The sequence below is a fragment of the Octopus bimaculoides genome, chromosome 5, assembly GCF_046866305.1.
Source record: "Octopus bimaculoides isolate indiv1 chromosome 5, ASM4686630v1, whole genome shotgun sequence".
In the NCBI taxonomy this organism is placed as follows: Eukaryota; Metazoa; Mollusca; class Cephalopoda; order Octopoda; family Octopodidae; genus Octopus; species Octopus bimaculoides.
This window is the reverse complement of record NC_142932.1, coordinates 24024847-24045005: the sequence shown is the minus strand read 5'-3', so window position 1 is coordinate 24045005 and position 20159 is coordinate 24024847. Positions and strand designations below refer to the sequence as shown.

General features: G+C 37.2%; 1 protein-coding gene across 1 annotated transcript in view; it reads right to left on the bottom strand.

Annotated features, from left to right (window-relative positions):
• The window catches only part of LOC106876427 (uncharacterized), a 40224-nt gene that overhangs the window by 17840 nt on the left and 2225 nt on the right, over positions 1-20159 (bottom strand). The window contains exon 2 of the mRNA XM_014924970.3: positions 763-1083. Within this exon, the coding sequence (XP_014780456.1) occupies positions 763-1083 (321 nt within the window). The remainder of the gene's footprint in view (positions 1-762; positions 1084-20159) is intronic.

Sequence of the window (20159 nt, the reverse complement as noted above, 5' to 3'; positions counted from 1 at the left end):
GAAAGTAGAAATAGGATCAAAATACCAAAAGTTTGTAAATGAAATGTTATCAAACAGGGCTTTTACAACGAATTCTTGTGTAAGCGTTACCTGCTTTGGAAATGTTAGTTACACTTCCTGCTGTGTAAAGTGAGATGTGAAACTTGTCCTAGTTGTGACAGTATTGCACAATAGAAAAAAGACAGGCATTTCAATGGCTGACCTAGGGCACCAGTTTATCAAATGTTTTTTAACCCTTGGCAGGATATCAGCTCAGCACTGCAAGTTAACGAAACAATTTGTCAGTCATATACAGCAACACTACCAAAAACAATGGCTTAACCTCCTCATCATCATGTGACCTACTGAGCAGGAGTACTCATTTTACTGTGTTCACACTGAGTGAAAATAGACAAATTTTCTGAATGTGATCTCATGCCACAGTATTTGGACAGCATGATCAACAATAAAAACGAGGCTGCCCATGGCTAGAATAATGCCAACCAGATCATCTTTTAATCCATTATCATCTCCTTATCACATGGTTTTACATTTTACACACAACAGAGCTGACTAAAAATACTCAAACATCACCACCTCCATCACTACAACGCTCCCATTGCTTATATTTTATATTGCTTTCTTTGTGTCCTTTTCAGTAAATACCAGCTTCAAGAAACCTCTTACTTAACTTACATGGCAGTGGCAAATACAGACAGCATATGATTAAATAAAGTAAATAAAATTTAATTAAATAAACGAGTAAATTAATTATTAACTCACATGATTCCCTTCTAATTATATCTTGAATATCTTCCCAGCGTGCTGCCTGATCTTCATGAGAAAGTTCTTGGTGATGAAATTTAGAAATGATTTTATGTTCCTCATAGCTGGGAGGTGGAGCCCGAGGTAGATCTAGGCAGTGGTCAGCAGTTTCTATATGAAAAGCACTGCCCGGAGAAGCCATCAGAGAGAACGGAAGATCAGTCAGTTTAGAAGGAACTGTTTGGTCATCTTCTAAATGATGCAGGTCCATGGATTCTAATCCAGCCTCATCACTTATACTGCTGCGAAGGCCAAGGACTTTGTCAAAGAATTTTTTCTCTGGAAATTCATGAAAAAATAAAAGTTAAAAAGATAAAAATATATATATAAACAACAAATAAATACATTTAGTAATAAAGAGAAATTATATATTTGTTGAGAATAGAATAATCACTGCCACCATCACTATTAACATCAGTATCATCACCACATCTGATTCCCCCACTGGCAGGGATTGGAGGAGCCATCAAAGTCTTAGTCACCTCCTATTGAGTGTGGCTACTCTCATAAACTGATGGTCATGTGACCTTTGACATGGTTTCTATGGTTATCAGCAAGATGCTCCTAACTATCATCAACCAGTTTACAGAATGTATTGGCTACATTTTTCATGGCACCAACACAAGAGAGACTGAATAATGGGATTTCAGAAACCAGTGTATTCTCTACTGAGCTTGCCAACTATTTAACAGCATAAACTTATTTTTGTTTCATTGTATGATTAGACAAACACACGGGTCTTCATTGCATGTGATATATACAATATTCTCCTTACCTATATGTAAGTTAGCCAGGATAAGAACCAGGATGTGGTCAGTGTTATATAACAGATGGACTAATGACCAAAATGTATGAGTGGATTAGATTTTGTGAATGCTGTTGAAACATTTAAGTCTGTGGATAAGAAAGAATACTTCTTGTAACTCAGAGAAAATGAGAAGAGCGAATAGATTGACAGTAATTCTATTGTTATGAATATATGAATATGGTATGAACCATACAATATATAATATATAAAATAATATATTATTTGTTACTATTATTATTATTACTATTATTAATCAGGTCGCTGCCGTGAATCAAACTCGGAACCTTGGGGTTAGTAGCCCGCGCTCTTAACCACTACGCCATATGCCCATGCCCACGGGCATATGGCGTAGTGGTTAAGAGCGTGGGCTACTAACCCCAAGGTTCCGAGTTCGATTCACGGCAGCGACCTGATTAATAATAGTAATAATAATATATTATTTATACACCATTTTAAATATTCTATATAATTAACTGTAACACATTTCCGTATTCCCGAGCGTCATACTAATACATCCTTTTGTTGTTTACACCACCTGTCCTTGTCTGTTGTTGTTTTTTTCGTACATTCTCCCATATATATATATATATATATATATATATATATGCATGTATGTATTCTTTTGATCATTATATGCACGAATATATAAACATATAATCCTTTATCCTTTATAAACATGCATATAAACACACATTCATATATGCATATATACTACATACATACGTGACTATGTGATTCAAATACTGCAGTATAACACACACACACACACACACACACATACACACACACATTATGTGATGTTTGGAAAAGTTGAATGTTTAACCAGTCAGTGATGGTTAGAAAGAAATTAATAGCAAGAAGAGGAAAAGGAAAAGATGAAACAAAAGAGGGTGGGAGTGAACTTGCTTATTTTTCTTCCTTTTTTTTAAATTTCATTTTTATTTATTTATTTATTTTTGTATTTTTTGTCTCTCTGCTATCAGAATCTCTACTGTTTGCTGACTTTCAAACATTTGTCTTCGCATCAGCTGAGGTTAGAGATCAGAACTGGTTCTATTTACATTTTTTAGTTTAACTTCAGTTTCGAGACTCTGTGAGACTCTGTGGTGGTTGGGTGGGGTTATTTAAGAAAAGAAAAAAATATTTAGAAAAACCTGAACAAGGAATAGAGATACAGAGAGAGAGAGAGAGAGAGAGAGAGAGAGAGAGAGAGAGTTAAGTAAGATAGTGTGTGATGGAGACAGAGTTAATGTATTTAGGCAAATCTAGAACAGAAAAGAAAGAAGAGTTGATAGCGAAGGCAGAGATGACAAGAGCGATGATGATGATGATGATGATGATGATGACGATGATGATAGAGTCGTTGTGATGGTGGTGGAGGTAACTATGATGGTGTGGTGGTGGTGATAGCATTGACGGTCATGGTGGTGGGAGGAATGTGAGCTAGATATGTAGAATGAATGAAATACAATATGAATGAAATAGTGGGGGGGGGGGGGGGGGAGAAACGAGTGAAATTAGCGAATGAGAAAGAAGGGCTGAGAAGAATGAATGAATGAATGAATGAATGAATGTGTTAAAATGTCAGTGGAGATAAAAGAAAGCAAGTAGTGTGGGTGGGAGGGAATGAAATTGAGAAACATACACATATATACACACATACATACAAATGTGTGTATGTGTGTGTATATATATGTATATATATATATATATATATATATATATATATATATATATATATATATATATATATATATATACACACACATGGACAGACGGATAGATAGATAGATAGATAGATAGATAGATAGATAGATAGATAGATAGATAGATAGATAGATATTGTGCGATATTGAGCATTTGAATGCCCAGTACTCAATATTAATCATCTGAACGATCAGATATTTCTTTTGAATATGCGAAACTTCAAGCAACGCAACTATTGATTCAACCTGTTAATACAAGTGCTTATATAGGTGTGTGACTATTCATATCAGCAACGCATACACATTAATAGACACGCACACACACACCGCATACATATACATAGAGTGGCTTTGTATTGTGTTGTGTACGAAGTTATAACACATCTGTATGAAGTTAAGACAAATATGAGTGTTTCGTATAAAACATACAAGAGAAGAAAAGTAGAGAGACAGAGAGAGAGAGAGAGAGAGAGAGAGAGAGAGAGAGAAAGAGAGCTAGACAAACAGAGAGAAGGGGGAGAGAATGAGAGAGGGTTGTAGTATGGAGAAAGTTACTGTGTGGAGGTATTTAAAAAAAAAAACAGTATGACAGAGGAAGGGGGAAGGTAAAGAATGAGAAAGAATCAAGAGGGAGGGCAGAAGATGCTGTTACAAGTGTCTGGCAGATGTTAACAAAGCATAGTAGTGGAAAGCATTGCTAATTGGACTGAAAGATAGGGCATCGTGAATGAAGGTGACAACCAGTTGAATTTGGCATACAAATATAAACACACACAAACGGGCACGTACGTACACACACACGGGCACGTACGTACATATACATTGGCCAGACGTAAAGACAATTTATCTCGCTTTTTTCTTCCTATTGTACCGACTACAAGCACAAACGACGATCTACTTTGCATCCAAGTTTACAGACAGGATTGGAGGGAAATATTGGAAAAACAACTGCATGTGTTCACAGCGCACATTACAAATACATGTACACATGGTATGACAAAGAAGAAAAAAAATTAATAATAATGGCAATGGAATGGCCACAAATGAAACGCTTTGATCATAATTTTAAGTTAAACCCGATCAAGGCCGACCTGGCGCCTAAACATTACCGGTTTTTCTCTTTTTTTATCACTACTGAGAAAATGAACACAATAATTACACACACAAAACAGGAGATAGAAAAAGCAATAATATCTGTTAATGTGTGTGTGAGAGAGAGAGTGAGAGAGAGAGAGAGAGTGAGAGAGAGAGAGAGAGCATCTAGTCTCAAATACGTCGCTGAAAATTAACCAGAAAAGCAAATTGCTATCAATGTTGTGAGTTTATACAATGGCAGGTCTGTTTGTTGCTTGATGCTGGGTTTTAAGGGTAGATTTTCACCCTAATTCTGGCGATAACTAAGCCCCTTGCCATCGTGAATGACTGTATGCATATATGTGTATGTGTGTGTGTGCATTTATATGTGTGCGTTACCCGCACAAATTGTATATCTAAGAATGTCAAAAATAACATTCGCCATATCACTCACCAATTCTGACCCCAACCGAACAAATTACTTGAATGAGATTAAAAAAGAAAAAGGAGAAAAAAACAAACACGGGTCGTCTTTGTGTTATTTTATTGTATTTCTGTCTTCACCATCCAAAGGAATTGGAAGAAGTGGCGGGTGGAGGAAACAGGTTTCACCCACCAAATCCTACAAAGAACTACTGCCAAAACGCCCCCACACAGCTCCCTCCCCGACTCAAAGGCAAAAAGGAAAGAGAAGAAAGGAAACGGGTACACCATTATCATCATAATTGGTAACACCAACCTCACCATCACAAGTTGTAAAATAAAACTTCGCCTTCCCACCGTGTTACTATTGCTACTAATCAATGGTAAGTACAAGCCCGCCACCCCGCTCCACTTATGCCATTCATTCATCGACCCTGCGGTTATCGTTTTTTTTTTGGGGGGGGGGGGGTGTTAATGATTAACATTAATATCGGTTTCTAATTTTGGCACAAAACCAGCAATTTCAGGGACGAGTCGATTACATCGACCCCAAATTTTATCGACCCTGAAAAGATGCAAGTCGACTTCGGCGGAATTTGAACTCAGAACGTAAAGACGGACGAAATGGCGACGCATTAGTGACAAAGGTGATGATGATGATGATGATCATGATGATGGTGATGGTGATGGTGATGATATCAGTCCCTGTCTCCTATCATAAATCCCATTCGCATCAAGGATGCTTTACATAAAATACTTTCTCGACCCTTAAAGGATTGGAAGTCAAAGTTGATTCCCGGCGGGGGTTTGAACTTAGAACGTGAAAGGGTGGGATCGCAACGAAACACCACAAGATATTTTCTCCGAACGCTCTCATTATTCTGATAATGCACCCGTAATGAAGTAATGACGGTGGTGTGAGTCGGGTGGGAAGGACAACTAAAAATAGCAGGCGAAATAATAAACGAAAGTGGGGAGGTTGCACTGGGTTACAAGACGCTATGATCATTGACGGAATGTCTGATCACAAATCTGCTCAGTCAGGATCCGTGTCCTAGGGTTAATCAACAATGACAATGTTGATGGTGGTGATGTGATAGTGAAGATGATTGTGACGATATCTGGAAATGAAGCCAATGGAAATGGTGGTGATGACGTTAGAAGAATAAAAGAATATATATATATATATATATATCCTTTTACTTGTTTCAAGTCATTTGACTGCGGCCATGCTGGAGCACCGCCTTTAGTCGAACAAATCGACCCCAAAACTTATTCTTTGTAAGCCTAGTATTTATTCTATCGGTCTCTTTTGCCAATATATATATATATATATATATATATATAAATATATATTGCCAATTATCTTGGGCAAGTGTCTTCTACTATAGCCTCGGGCCGACCAAAGCCTTGTGAGTGGATTTGGTAGACGGAAACTGAAAGAAGCCCGTCGTATATATGTATATATATATATGTGTGTATGTGTTTGTGTGTCTGTGTTTGTGCCCCCAACATCGTTTGACAACCGATGCAGACCGATAGAATAAGTACTAGGCTTCTAAAGAATGAATCCTGTTGTCGATTTGCTCGACTAAAGGCGGTGCTCCAGCATGGCTACAGTCAAAAGACTGAAACAAGTGATAGAGGACACAGATATCAGTGAATAATTTCACTTTTTATATATATAAAACTTTGGTGAAAGTTTTGAGTTCCCAACCAATCAAATCTAGAGATTACCAAAAAAATAAACGAAAATCATATTCGTTTTTATTTCCACCATCATCATCTCACTTCTTTCACAGACCTCACCACTCCGTCCGGCCCTTTTTTTTCTTTATCTTTTCTTTTTCTTTTGGCATCCTTACTTAAAAAATAAATCCCATACCCACCGCATCACCTACTATCACGCTACTACCAACTGCCATCGCCGTCACCGCACTCATGATAACACTCATTTTCGTGCTAACTCCATCACCATCATATAATACCGCCCGTACCACATATAGCATCAACGACTAGCACCCAGAAACAGCCGCGACACCCACCTGCCACCATTACCAGCACCACGGCCATCATCCACCTCACTGTCATTTATTCCTGTGCCCCTAAAAATCTTCACACACACACGCATCCCTTCATCAACACCGCTCTAAGTTAAACACAACAAACATAGTAACATTTGGCGGCATTTATACCCCTCCCACCCTTTCCATCTTTCTTAATTTTAACATTGTTGTGTGTGTACACATACACACCATATATATATATATATATATATATATATATATATATATATATATATATATATATACACTTGTTGCTGTTCCCACTTGTTATTGTTGCCGTTACAATCATTTTACAGCAGCAGCAGTAGTAGTAGTAGTAGTAGTAGTAGTAGGGTCTCTCTGAGAATTCTTTTGGCTTTTTAAATCTTATTTATTCTTCGCTGTTTTTCGTCTTGCAAAGCGGAGCCAATATATTAAATAGAAGGGAAGAGCGGAAGAAGTAGAGAGAGCATAACAACAACAGCAATAATAATAATAATAATAATCCTTTCAACTGAAGAAGGCACAAGGCCCGAAATGTTGGGGGAGAGGACTAGTCGATTACATTCGAAAGAATGAAAGACAGAGTCGACCTCGATGAAATTTGAATTCAGAATGATGCTAAACTGTTCGTCCAATACATTAATGTTTCTGCCAGCGCGCCGCAATTTTTTTAACATCATTTCTTTTATTGCCAACAAGGGTCCAAGACTTTGAGGACAATAATTAAAGGACAATATATTAATACATAAAGCAGGCTTACAGTAATGAAAAGCAAATCATCTAAAATAAAAGTTACATAACAAACAAAATTATCAAAAGACTTCAGTGATTTTAGAAAGTTAAAGAAACCGTAGTGTGAATGTCGAGGTTGTTACTGTAATTTAACCCCAGGTCATTATGAGAAAATTCAATCAAACTGTGACCATCACGTCTTTCATTTCTTTTGTCTGTCTGCAAGGAATTTAACGTGTCCCTTTTTATTTTTCTGGCAGAACGGATTCATAAACTCTGGGTAAGCTTAGACGACAGCCTTTATGTAATCGCTTGACCAACAAGATTCAGCAGCTAGATATCCTTCAATTCATACCGTATCGTCTAAAAATGGTTGCATATACGAGATGGCTCAGTTTTGGATATATTCTTTTCTACTCTAGGCACAAGGCCCGAAATTTTGGGGGAGTGGAGCCAGTTGATTAGATCGACCCAGTACGCAACTGGTACTTATTAGTTTCTCTTAAGGCCGTCGTATTATTGTTTCTCAAAAGTACAAACAACTTGATTTTTGTCGGGGGAAAGAGAGCATCACCGAAAACCACAACGAAATGCCTCTACAAGCGAGATATAGCAGCTAAACTTCCCATAAATCACAGTCTACAGGTTTTAAGGAATGGAAGAGGCGATCTTACGGTACGAATCCAAAATATCGGCCTTTTCCGTAAAAAGTGTCTTCGGCGATCTTTACCAAAGATCGGCCTTTTCCGTAAAAAGTGTTGGAGAGAAACAGGGAAACGACGTCATGACAGCGAAAGACTTACAGAGAGCGCGATTTCTTTTCAAGGGTTTACGGTAAGGGTTACGGTTACGGTTAGGGTTTGGGAATTCCGTCCCTAACCGTAACACTAACCATAACCCTAAAACCCTGACACTAAAACCCTAACCCTAACACCGTAGTGAAGATCGTGTGGGTGTTACGGAAAAGGCCGATCTTTGGTAAAGATCGTCGAAGACACTTTTTTACGGAAAAGGCCGATATTTTGGACTCGTACGGCGTAAGATCGCCATGGAAGAATAATCTTTCATACATTAATGCCGTTAATCATTTTATGTCCTTCATCTTATATAACGAAACTCTCAGGTTTGTTTCCTTTCTGATTGTCACTTCTCCCTCTCTCTGTTACTTGTCTTACTGGCAACTCCTTACTATTGACAGTACCCACTCAACAAACTCACGCAGTCACTCGTCCAATGAATCACTCACCTATCCAGCCATGCACTCAAACTGTGGCTCACCCAAATGCTTTCGCACTTCCACACACACACACACACACACACACACACACAACATAACTCTTGAACGCAATGACCGACTACAACACCCTCTAAAAATACAGTCCCCCCACCCAACTAATTTCGCTCAAAACCACCTACTTTCTTCACCTCGACTCAATTAGGTCGCTTAAAGTATCAGAGAAAGGAACTAATCTTATTCAAACCGTACTCTAACTGTGTGAACAATAAGGATACATTACATAATTTCTTCCTCGATACAGTAAGTGTGGATAGTCATGACTGGAATGCATTTAAACACAGGTTTTTAAAATAAGGGCTGGTCTGGATTTTAACTGCAGCTTCACCAACTCAAAATTTCTCCTTTACTCATCTACACAACTTTTAAATCACACTTTTTTGAGTCACTCACTACACACACAGACACACAAACTATTTAATTACTGAACCGATCATTCATTTCTTACGTCTCTTGTTAATCTCTTCCACTCATTCACTAACTAAAAATGTTTCATCATCCAAGTTGCAATTCTGCTTGTTTTAACTGACTCCCAACTGATTCGCTCCTTAAACCTCTACTCACACTCACTCAGACTTAATCGTTCAGCCATATACTCGCCCCATAAACCTCCAGTTTCATTCAATAAGTCACTCATTAATTTACCATCACCAACTCGCTCACCTATCCCACCACTCTCAGATTTCTGTTTTCTCTCTTTTCGTAATTATTTTCAGATGTCACTCAGCATGTTGTATGTAAGTCTGTTTGGAAGTTCGTCGTCACACACACACACACAGCTACCGCAACAAACTGTTGCTCTCTCGTTTAGAGTGAGAGCGAGAGCAACAGTTTGCTGCGATGGTTTTTGAGAGACGTGGTCACACACACGCACGCACGCACATAATTCGCGTTGAAATTTCGCTTGAGAACTAAGTCAATTTTGGTCGAAGGCGAAGCTTAAAATTCCAGTCAACATAAATTTTATAATAAATTTGGTTCGATTCTCAGCATTGACTTCCCCTATCAATATATGTTCTGTAATTATTAATGCTGTGTGAGCGCCTATCTATCTATCATATCCGTTTGTATATATATAACCCTATCGTTTCATGATAGCGGACGGAATTAAATATGTTCATTCATAAGAGCCACAATCCGAACGGCAAAATTGTCGTACACTGAGCTCATCCATTTCCATTTAAATTGTCTCGGACAACTATGGATACGTTTCCGCCCACCTGACCTCATCAGCATTGTCAGTGAATAGGGTTTTTTTTTTGCATAATACTTTTGAGCAAGACATGATTTCCATAAATGATTTTAAAATTATGTAAACTCATGCCAATGATTCTTTGAGTTACTTCCCTTAATTCTATGCTTTTTTTATTATTATTACGCAAATTATTCTTGAACAAAACTAGATGTGCATATGTGAGCATGTATATATATATATATATAGTCAAGTATGCTGATCTCTCTCTCTCTCTCTCTTCTTTTTAGTCAATGTGTATATTTCCTACCTTTTATTTCCCTCTCCAAGCCACCTTATACATTACTCACTCGCTCTCGTTCAACTACCTCCCTCTAACATAATTATCGTTCTCACATCCTCTCCCTTCTCCCTCAATCAACGCTGTCATTTTCGTGTATATATATATATATATATATATATATAAACATTACACACAAACACACACTCGCGCGCACATTTCATGTCTAACCTTATAACAAACTTGTTAATGTGTATAAACTACCAGCCTTGCAACCCCCCCCCCCCACACACACATACTATTACCACCGTCTCTGCTGCCGCAGACAACATATTCCCTCCTGCTATATGTCATGAAGAAACCGAGACCTACACACTCACACACATATATAAACACCACCCTATGTCTCTGTATCCTCTGAGAGCCCACTTCCATTCATACGGGTGACCTTCACACACTTTCAGACCCTATATTTCGTCTTCGTTCCAAGTCATACAATAAAACGGTTTGTTTTTTGGCAAAAAAAAAAAGAATATAAAAAAGAAGAAAAAAAAAATTATTCTCAAAAACAAACTTACATGAATGCAACAAAAACAAAAAGAAACGAAAAAGTTGTAACGAACTTCTTTTTGCAACAATTAAAATTTGAAGAGACAAATTTAAAACGAAAAATTTTTTAATTATTCAGTAATTTTTTTTTTTCATCTTAAATGACAACTTGAAAAGAAATAACATTTAACTTGTTGCATGCGTGTTTTTATTTGGGTGGGGGGGTGCATTTATTGTTTATTTATATTTATACCCACACACACACAGAGTACATACACGTACACAGACTATGTACGTATGTATCTATAATTTCTGGTTGTTTAGCTAGCTTATGAACTTATTAACCCATTTATATTTAATATAACTGGCTTTATCTCTCTCTATCTCCCATTCTCTTTCTCATCACACACACACACATGCGTACATATATATTACGTGTATGCATGAATGTCTTTGTACAGAGGAATATATATATATACACACACACCAGATGCACACACTCAAACACATAGACACATTCATGCATATAGACACGTTTTATTCTGTTTTTCTCACTGTCAGATTTAGTTAAATAATATATAAGCCAGCTGTCTATGTTTTCATTCATAGCTGTTCAGTTTTATTCTGTTGCGGCGATAAATAAATAAATAAAATAAATAAACAAAAGCTTCCAAAACAACAAAATAATGTTACCAATAGACAGAAGCATGAAAAATAAACAAAAACAAAATCTAAAAACACATACAGACAGACAGACAGACTGACTGAAGGAAATGTAAGAGACGAATTGACAGAGAGAGAAGCTAGTGTAAGAGTTAGTTTTGATTCGTTTTCCACTTTCACAGTATTAGTTTTAGACTAACCTAAATTTAATTACATTTTACATATGCGTATGTGTGCATTAATGATACACGTACTTCATATATATATATATATATATATATATATATATATATATATATTATATGAATGTAGATATTTAAAACACTTTTAACCATTTGTTGCTGTTCATGTTTCTGCCGGTCGTTTCCGCTTTTTTCTGTGAGCTGCTGTCATTTCATTTGTATCAGGTTTTTTGACAAGGGGACCCCCATATAATTAAACAAATAAATACGATTATGTTTTTATTCAAACTGCTACCATCACCAGCATTCACTATCGCAACCGACGTCATGGGTTACGTATGCGGATGTATATATACATCACCGTTTATCTCACCGTCCCAGACAAAAATGTATGGGACGATGATATAAACGAGACAGTCTTAAGGTTCTCAATGGCCAGGGCCCGATATTGAAGAGATAAGCCCTCTACCAGGGTGGGGTCCACCTATTTTAAGATGCACCGGACATAAGTTGTTGTTATTGCTGTTGCTGTTAGGCCCTGCTGAGGCAGACTTGCGCTCCAAACGTTCTGTGACCGTCTTTTTTTAAATCTATAAGGGACTAGATTCTACACTGTCTTATGATTTAAAGGACCAACGAACAACCATACAGACACTCCCTCATTAACTTTGTTGTTGTTGTTTAGCCTCAGGTCAGCTCTGGTAGAGCTGACATAATCAAAAGCAATCCAGTCATGATGAACCTGTCTTTTTTCGTGTGAGAAAAGAACCCAAGAACATACATCCTTTGGGGATTTTTTTTAATGGGGTTTGTTTTTGTTTTTGACATAATATGAAGAAGATTCGGGGGCACAATCGACGTTTTTGTAACAATTATTTCCTTTGGTGCCTCTCCCGTCATCATAAATGTACAAAGCAAACCACTGGAAAAAGGGCGGTGGATGACACACAATCGGTGGATTGTTGGACGAGCTGCAGCCTGGAAGTATTACTTGACTTCCATACTCATTCTGAGTTCAAATCCCAGCACATTTGAATATACTTTCCCTCATTCCCCCTGTCAGTAAAATAAAGTATCAACAAATCAGTAACGTAAGTAGGAACGCTTTTGAGATAGGGGCACATTTGAGTCGAATGTATAAGCCTGTATGGGATATATTCTTTGTGGGGGCCTGGAAAGGGCGCAGTAGTAAACATAAGGGCTGCGGTGGCACACACTGATACCACACCACTGCCAACTATGCAACCAGAGTCAATATAATCAATTATATCCCAATCCCTTTTCCTTTAGCCAATATTTCTGCAGTTGGAATCATTATTATCATTACCAAAAGCAGCAAGCTGGTAGAATCATTAAGCACGCCGGACAAAATTCTTAGCGGTATTTCGTCCGTCTCTACGTTCTGAGTTCAAATTCCATCGAGGTCAATTTTGCTTTTCATCTTTTCGGGATTGATAAAAAATAAAAAAAATACTAGTTGAGCACAGGGGTCGATGTAGCCAACGAGCTCCCCACCTCTTCATATTTCAGGCCTTGTTGAGAGCATTATTACCAGTATAAACCAACAAGTGTGCACTGCAAAATCGGTAGAACAAAAATACCTCGAAGTATTTATTCAGACCCTTAACGTTCCTGGTCGATGATAAAAAATAACCCTCTAGGGTCGTCGATGACAAAAATAAAGTAGCATTCAAGTACTGGAGTCGTTTTAATCGACGAACCACCCCTTTCTAAATTTCTGGCCTTCTGTCAATATATTAGAAGCAAGTTTACTTGTGTACTAAATGACCGCCTGGTTCGCGAGGAATCATTAATTTTAGGTAGTGATATCATAAGTATAGCTCCGGGTGGAGAAGGTGTCAGCAGTCGTGACATTAATCGGGTGGACCCGTCATTAATTGAAATGAATATCGAGAGATAAAATACAAAATCCTATATTAAAAGTAGTGTGTGTGTGTGTAAGAGAGAGAGATTGATAGATAGAGAGAGAGAGAGAGAGAAAGAGAGCGAGCGTAAATTATCTAACACAACATAACAAAGATAACAACATTCTACGTTCAGTGAGTTTTGTGATGCATAATGAACGATTCTGAAATACTTATAAGTATATTAAAACAGGTGCCGACTAGTCTACACAAACACACACACACACACACACACACAAGGTGCTAATTAGAAAGTGTGTGAAGGTTATATGTCGTTAAGATTATAATACACGAAGGAAACCGAACCTCGAATCGAGTTGACTGTTCATGCCAGTCAATAAGGACTCTAAACAAGCGATGCTTTATTTGTTTAGGTTATCAATTTAACACCCACAGTGAGTAATTCAAACTCTTCTCCGGATCTCTGTTCAATGAATGGAACTATTTTGCTTTAGTTGTTCTCGTGGTGACCTGTAATAAAGTCAGTTTCGGCTAGGAGAAAAAGCCACAATTAATTTATGGTGACTGGTAATAAAGTCACAGGAAAAAAAAAAGTCCCAATAAATTTATGGGATCCAGACAAAACTCCCCTCGGACAACCCACCCGCCCCCGGACAAAACCCCTGCGACTTTTTTTTTTTTTTTACCTGGATTCGTTCTCATTATCCAAGACTTGAAGACAATCGTGAGTAAATTGTAAAGGGTTAATTTAGTCAAATAAATGTGGCATTGGGCTATAGCGATGCAATACGATAAATCTGATCCGTTATTATGGTTGTTGTAAATAAATATGTAATGTTAAACATACAATTTTACAGTTTAATCATGTCACAACTGCTGAATACGGTGACCTTTCAGTACAAAACGCACGATATAGCTTGAGTTTGTTATGAATAAAGGATACATTGTGCAGAGAAGGGTCTTAAAACGAAGCAGTATGAGAGGTGGGGGGGGGGATGAAACTGTTAGACAGAAAGAGATGCAAATCAAAAGAGATAGATAGATAGATTAGACAGGCAGACAGGAAGCATTAGTAAAACGGCAAAGGAAACTGCCTAACACAGGATCATTAAAGCGAATCAACATGTTCGGGTTTTTAAAGCTAAGAGAAACACTGCTCTGTAGAGTTGGTTTTCTTTTCGTCAATGGGTTTCCATACATTACACTGACCTCAACGAGATGACCTGTGTCATAGATCCTTTCTGAGAAGGGGTTAGACAATATGGGTTCTGTGTGAGTGTTTGTTTGGCTCCTCTCTTTCGATCCCCTCCCTCACTCATTCACTCTGTCTCCAGAAATACATGCACGAACATACAAGTATATAGTTTATTCCGCTAAAAAGTTACAAATGCGATTCAAAGATCAGAAGCTTCGACTACGGAACTTTATCTATCTATCTATCTATTTATCTATCTATCTATCTAGGTCTTTCTCCTTTTGTATACACACATATATAAATATATATATATATATATATATATATATATATGGAATATTTGTCGCTTGTTGGTCCCTATTAGGTATTCGGTGACACCCCGAACTCAGTTCATACGTGCGTGTTACCATGTATTTTTGTATGTGTGTTTATAAAAGCGCCAAACAGTGTTCACAGCCACATAACCATGTCTACCTTGGTTGATTCGAATAAATAGAAGCCAAGTATTAGAATCGAACTTGACCGTCTTCCAGTTGATTTCCCCTGCATCCACTTGTTCCAGACACACACACACCGGATTATCCATTCTGCCGGACCACGTAATAATAATAATAGTAAACTACTATTGTGGAGGCGCGTGGCTTAGTGTTTAGGGAGTGTTGGACTCATGATCGTACGATTGTGGTTTCGATTCTTAGACCGGACGACGCGTTATTTTCTTGAGCAAAACACTTCATTTCACGTTGCTCCAGTCGACTCAGCTGGCAAAAAATGAGTAATCCTGTGAGAGACTGGCGTCCCATCCAGGTGGGGAAACCGGGAAATCACCCTTAGTCTATGACTTGGGAAGGAACTTTACTTTTACTTACAAATTACTGTTTGACTGCAACCGTGTTTTTAATTTCTTTTTACTTTACTTTTTTTTTGCGTCGCCAAATTGTACCACCACGCCTTTATTTAATAGAACATTATTATTATGTCGGCTTCACTCTCTTAGTATTCACTTATATTAATATGAAAGAGCACGTGTCGAGTGTCCTCTCATAATTATTCCCGGATTAAAAAAAGGTACCGAATAACCGATGCCATATCTGTATTGTTTAGTTTAAAATAAAAGGCAATCCTTCGTTATTGGTACACAAAGTCATTCATCCACACGACTAGGCTGAAAAAGAGGGTGATGACATCGTCTCCTTATAGTGATTCTCTGTATACCAATACCGAACAATCTCCAAGAGAAATTATTAGTCCGGGCTTTTAGTGTCAGTCAGTCATTCAGCCGAAAAGGGGAAAAAAGTTACAAGCATTTAAAAGTTATATAATTTTATGATGAAAATTAAAAATATTTCAAGTGATTGGAAAAACATTAAGATCCTACGTTAGGAAATACTGTCCAGTTTTGTTTGGGTTCCTTGTATATAGGGAAAAGACGGTTAGGTCAGTTCCATCATAATTAGAATGGGGCTTAACAACAACAGCAGTAAGTAGGTATAATTCATTTTTTTTTTTTTTCTCTCCAGTCGAAAGAGAAATAAATTTCATTGATTTATTTTTTAATACATTCACGTCTTTGAAGATATTTATCCAAATTCCTTACCAGTAGTTCATTTGAGTTATATCTCTTAGCCCATTTCATTTATTTAGTTATTTAAAAACTTCTGACAAAGTTGTCTAAAAATACCAGTGCAAGGTGAGTGAAAAGAAAATGTTTATAGTGTTGGCTTAAGTTTTTAAACCAACGCAAAGCAGAGGCTTGGCCAATCAATATCTCTTGTCCAAAGTTACAACGCAATTCGTATATTAACGTAACACGGATACAAGATCAACGACAGAAAAATTTACTTATGACATTAAATTCGATATAACACACACACACACACACACACACACAAAACGAGAGCTATATTTATCAACAAACACACACCCATACATACAAACATTCCTGCGTGAAAAGAGGACATACTACGGAGAACAACATACATACAAAAAAAGTTTTATACATACACATACGCACATACATATTGTGATGTATGTGCGGGTGTGTACATGTAGTAGTAGCAGTAGTAGTAAACATACGTTTAACTATAAACTTTATGAAAGAAAATAAATTTCACAAAAGAAAAAAAAAAACGAAATACAAAAACAGGCAAGTATGAGTATGTGAAAGGTTGGGGTGCCTACACACACACACACACACACACACACACACACACACACACACACACACACACACAGATTATAGTTTTGGTATGTTTATAAAACAAGTGAAACTTCAGCTGAGAACAAGCTTGCTATATATACATTGAATAGTGACTCATGAGAGCAAAAGCGGAGGTGGTGAAGGTAGTAGTAGTAGTAGTAGTAGTAGTAGTTGTTGTAATTGAGCAGGCGGCGATGTAGGGGGGAAACCGTAACGGGAGTTTTTATGGTATAAATCCTTTTATATAACTAACCCCCAGCAGAGTTTCAAATGTACCCACCTATAAGAAGAGGACCAGAAACAGGGAGACGAGCTTTGCTAGTGTAGGAGGGGGGATGGGGAGGTGTGACGAGGCAAAAATTGTGAAGTTTGTGATTTCTTTGAAAGTGAAATGAAATTTCTCCCAACAGCGATCGAAACCGTGTCTCTGGCGTGATCGTTCCATTCAGCTAACGCCCTTGTTTATTGAATTCTTTCAATCAAATTAAATTCAGCGATGGTTCCGTCCTCACTCCCCCATCGCATGTCTTCGAAACGTCTAGATAGAATAGAGACAGCTGATGAAGGGATATTCCAAGTGGCTTTCCGTTTTCCTATGTGTTCGTTCCGTTGTCTGTAGTTTATTGTTCTAACGTCCTGTACCCTGATATGCATGTATATACACATGTAGATGTAAGTATGTACATATATGTGTGTATACATGTATATATATTCTTTGTATTATATATATATATATATATATATATATATATATACACACACACACACGACGTTTAGTTTTGTTATAAATACTATATATCGTATACACAAGGGGAAGAGTAAGAGATTGGCAGGTGGGGGGGGGGGTAATAATAGCGTCACTGGCTGTGACGACATCAGTCACGCATACCAGAACACGTAGACAAGCTGTACTTCACAATAAACACACATGGTTAATACTATTGTTGTAGAATTGTGTGTGTGGAAAATGCGAATAAAAATTCAGTTTTAGAATTAGAAAAAATGAACGCTTAGCTACAAGTTGATTTGATTACACACACGCATATAGACAGGTAGATAGATAGATAGATAGATATTTATATAAGGGGCATTACTACAGAATAATGCCACACACTGGACTTCCCAAAATAAACACTGGCTTCCTGATAAAATTCTTGTAAAAGATTTTTATCCCTTTTTGAATTTATTAATCAAATAGATAGATAGATAGAAAGAAAGAAAGAAACGTAGATGCATATCTATGTGTGTGTGTGTTTGTGTGTATATGTGTGTGTGTGTATAAAACAGGAGCAATCGGAATTAAGGAAATCGTAGCTCCCTCCGTAAAGATTCAAGCGTAAAAGTCGTAACAACTGATAATCTTAAACATTTTCTCCCAGCAAATAGCCACACACGCAAATGTTATGCCCGTAAAATAATACTTTTACATGTCTCTCTCTCTCTCATACGTGTCTCATTGAGGAAATCCTTACTTAGTCGTTCGACCAGCTAGAAAAAGCAGCATTTGCCTGTTTCATCAGGGCTGATTTTAAGAGCTAAAGAAATTGCTTTCAGCGATACGTGTTGACAGTTTGTTAACGGAGAATGCAATCTGTTGAATGTACTCCAGTGTTTATCCAACCATCGTCGGAACATTTGCGCTCTCGATCTACATTCTTTTCATCTTTTCAGAGGATCCACTCGGTTTCTTATCATACAACGAAACTGGAAATATTGACACTTTGTGTTCTACAATATCGAAAAAGGCTGTGTCAATCTGCTTTTTTTTTAAAAGAGCACAAATCTTTGGATTTCTATTTCCAAAATTTGAGATTACGATTTTGCAAGTAACAATACTTTCAACGACAGGTCTGAATTTGGGGTGGGTGTTGGAAGGGTTAAGTCAATTACAAGCATTTTGTTCGACGCAGTAACAACAATTAAGGCTCGCCGCCTTAATATAATAATCCTTTTTCTACTATCGGTACAGAGCCTGAAATTTTGGAGGAAGGCGAGGTCCAAGTTGAGTACATCGATCCCAGTACTCATCTTGTACTTAATTCATCGGCTGCGAAAGGATGAAAGGTAACGTCGACCTCAATGGAATTGGAACTCAGTAATAATTATGATAATAATAATAATAATAATAATAATAATAATAATAATAATAATAATAAGTGTATAATAGGTCCCAACTCTGTCATGTTGGGACCTATATACACTTATTATTATTATTATTATTATTATTATTATTATTATTATTATTATTATTATTATTATTATATTATTACTGAGTTCCAATTCCTTCCAGGTCGACGTCACCTTTCGATCAATAAATAAATCTTCGAATCAGACTCGGCGTTTCTTCCTGAAAAGTTTTTTTTATCACGAAAGTAAAAGTGAATGTTTTTTTCCTAGATTAAAACGAAAGCGAAACATAAGTAACGATTTTCTTTTCAGGTAAAAATAAATATTGGTTTTTCTTCATCGCATTTCGATTTTTATTAATGATGTGTATTAAGGGTATGAAGCTACCCGAAGGACTTGTTGATTCGGGGTTTAAATAATTATTTAAAGATATTTAAGAATCCGTTTGTCATTTCGTAGATGAGTAAATCAAATTTTTGTTCTGGCCATCTGAAGTATCCTTTCGTCTAAACGTATTATGTGGCCGAGTATTCCACAGACACGTGTATCCATCAGTATGACACATTGTGTATGTGTTTATGTGCATATAACAAGTCGGGATCATTGAATTATAGCCGGTTAAAGCCCATGCAACGGGCTTCCGCACAGTTTCCGTTTATGCACTTTCATTTACAAGGTTTCGGTCGACCAGAAGTTACGGTAGATGGCATTTGGTCAAGAGGCCTGACAGTGAGACGGAACTCGAAGCTTCGCAAATACAACGGCCATTAAATAACACTGTAAAACAAACTTTTGTTTTGATGGGAGCCACCCCAAGTTCAAAAAAACGTACAGACACCCCACTGTCGTATACAGCGATAAACAAATAAAACAGAAAAAAAAATGTAGAGTGAAAGAAGAGGCAGATAATCCTAATCTAATCCTAAATACACTTGTCCTTGCTCGATCAGTTGACCAGTAGTCAATATAAACAACGCAGTTGATGACAGCTGCTGA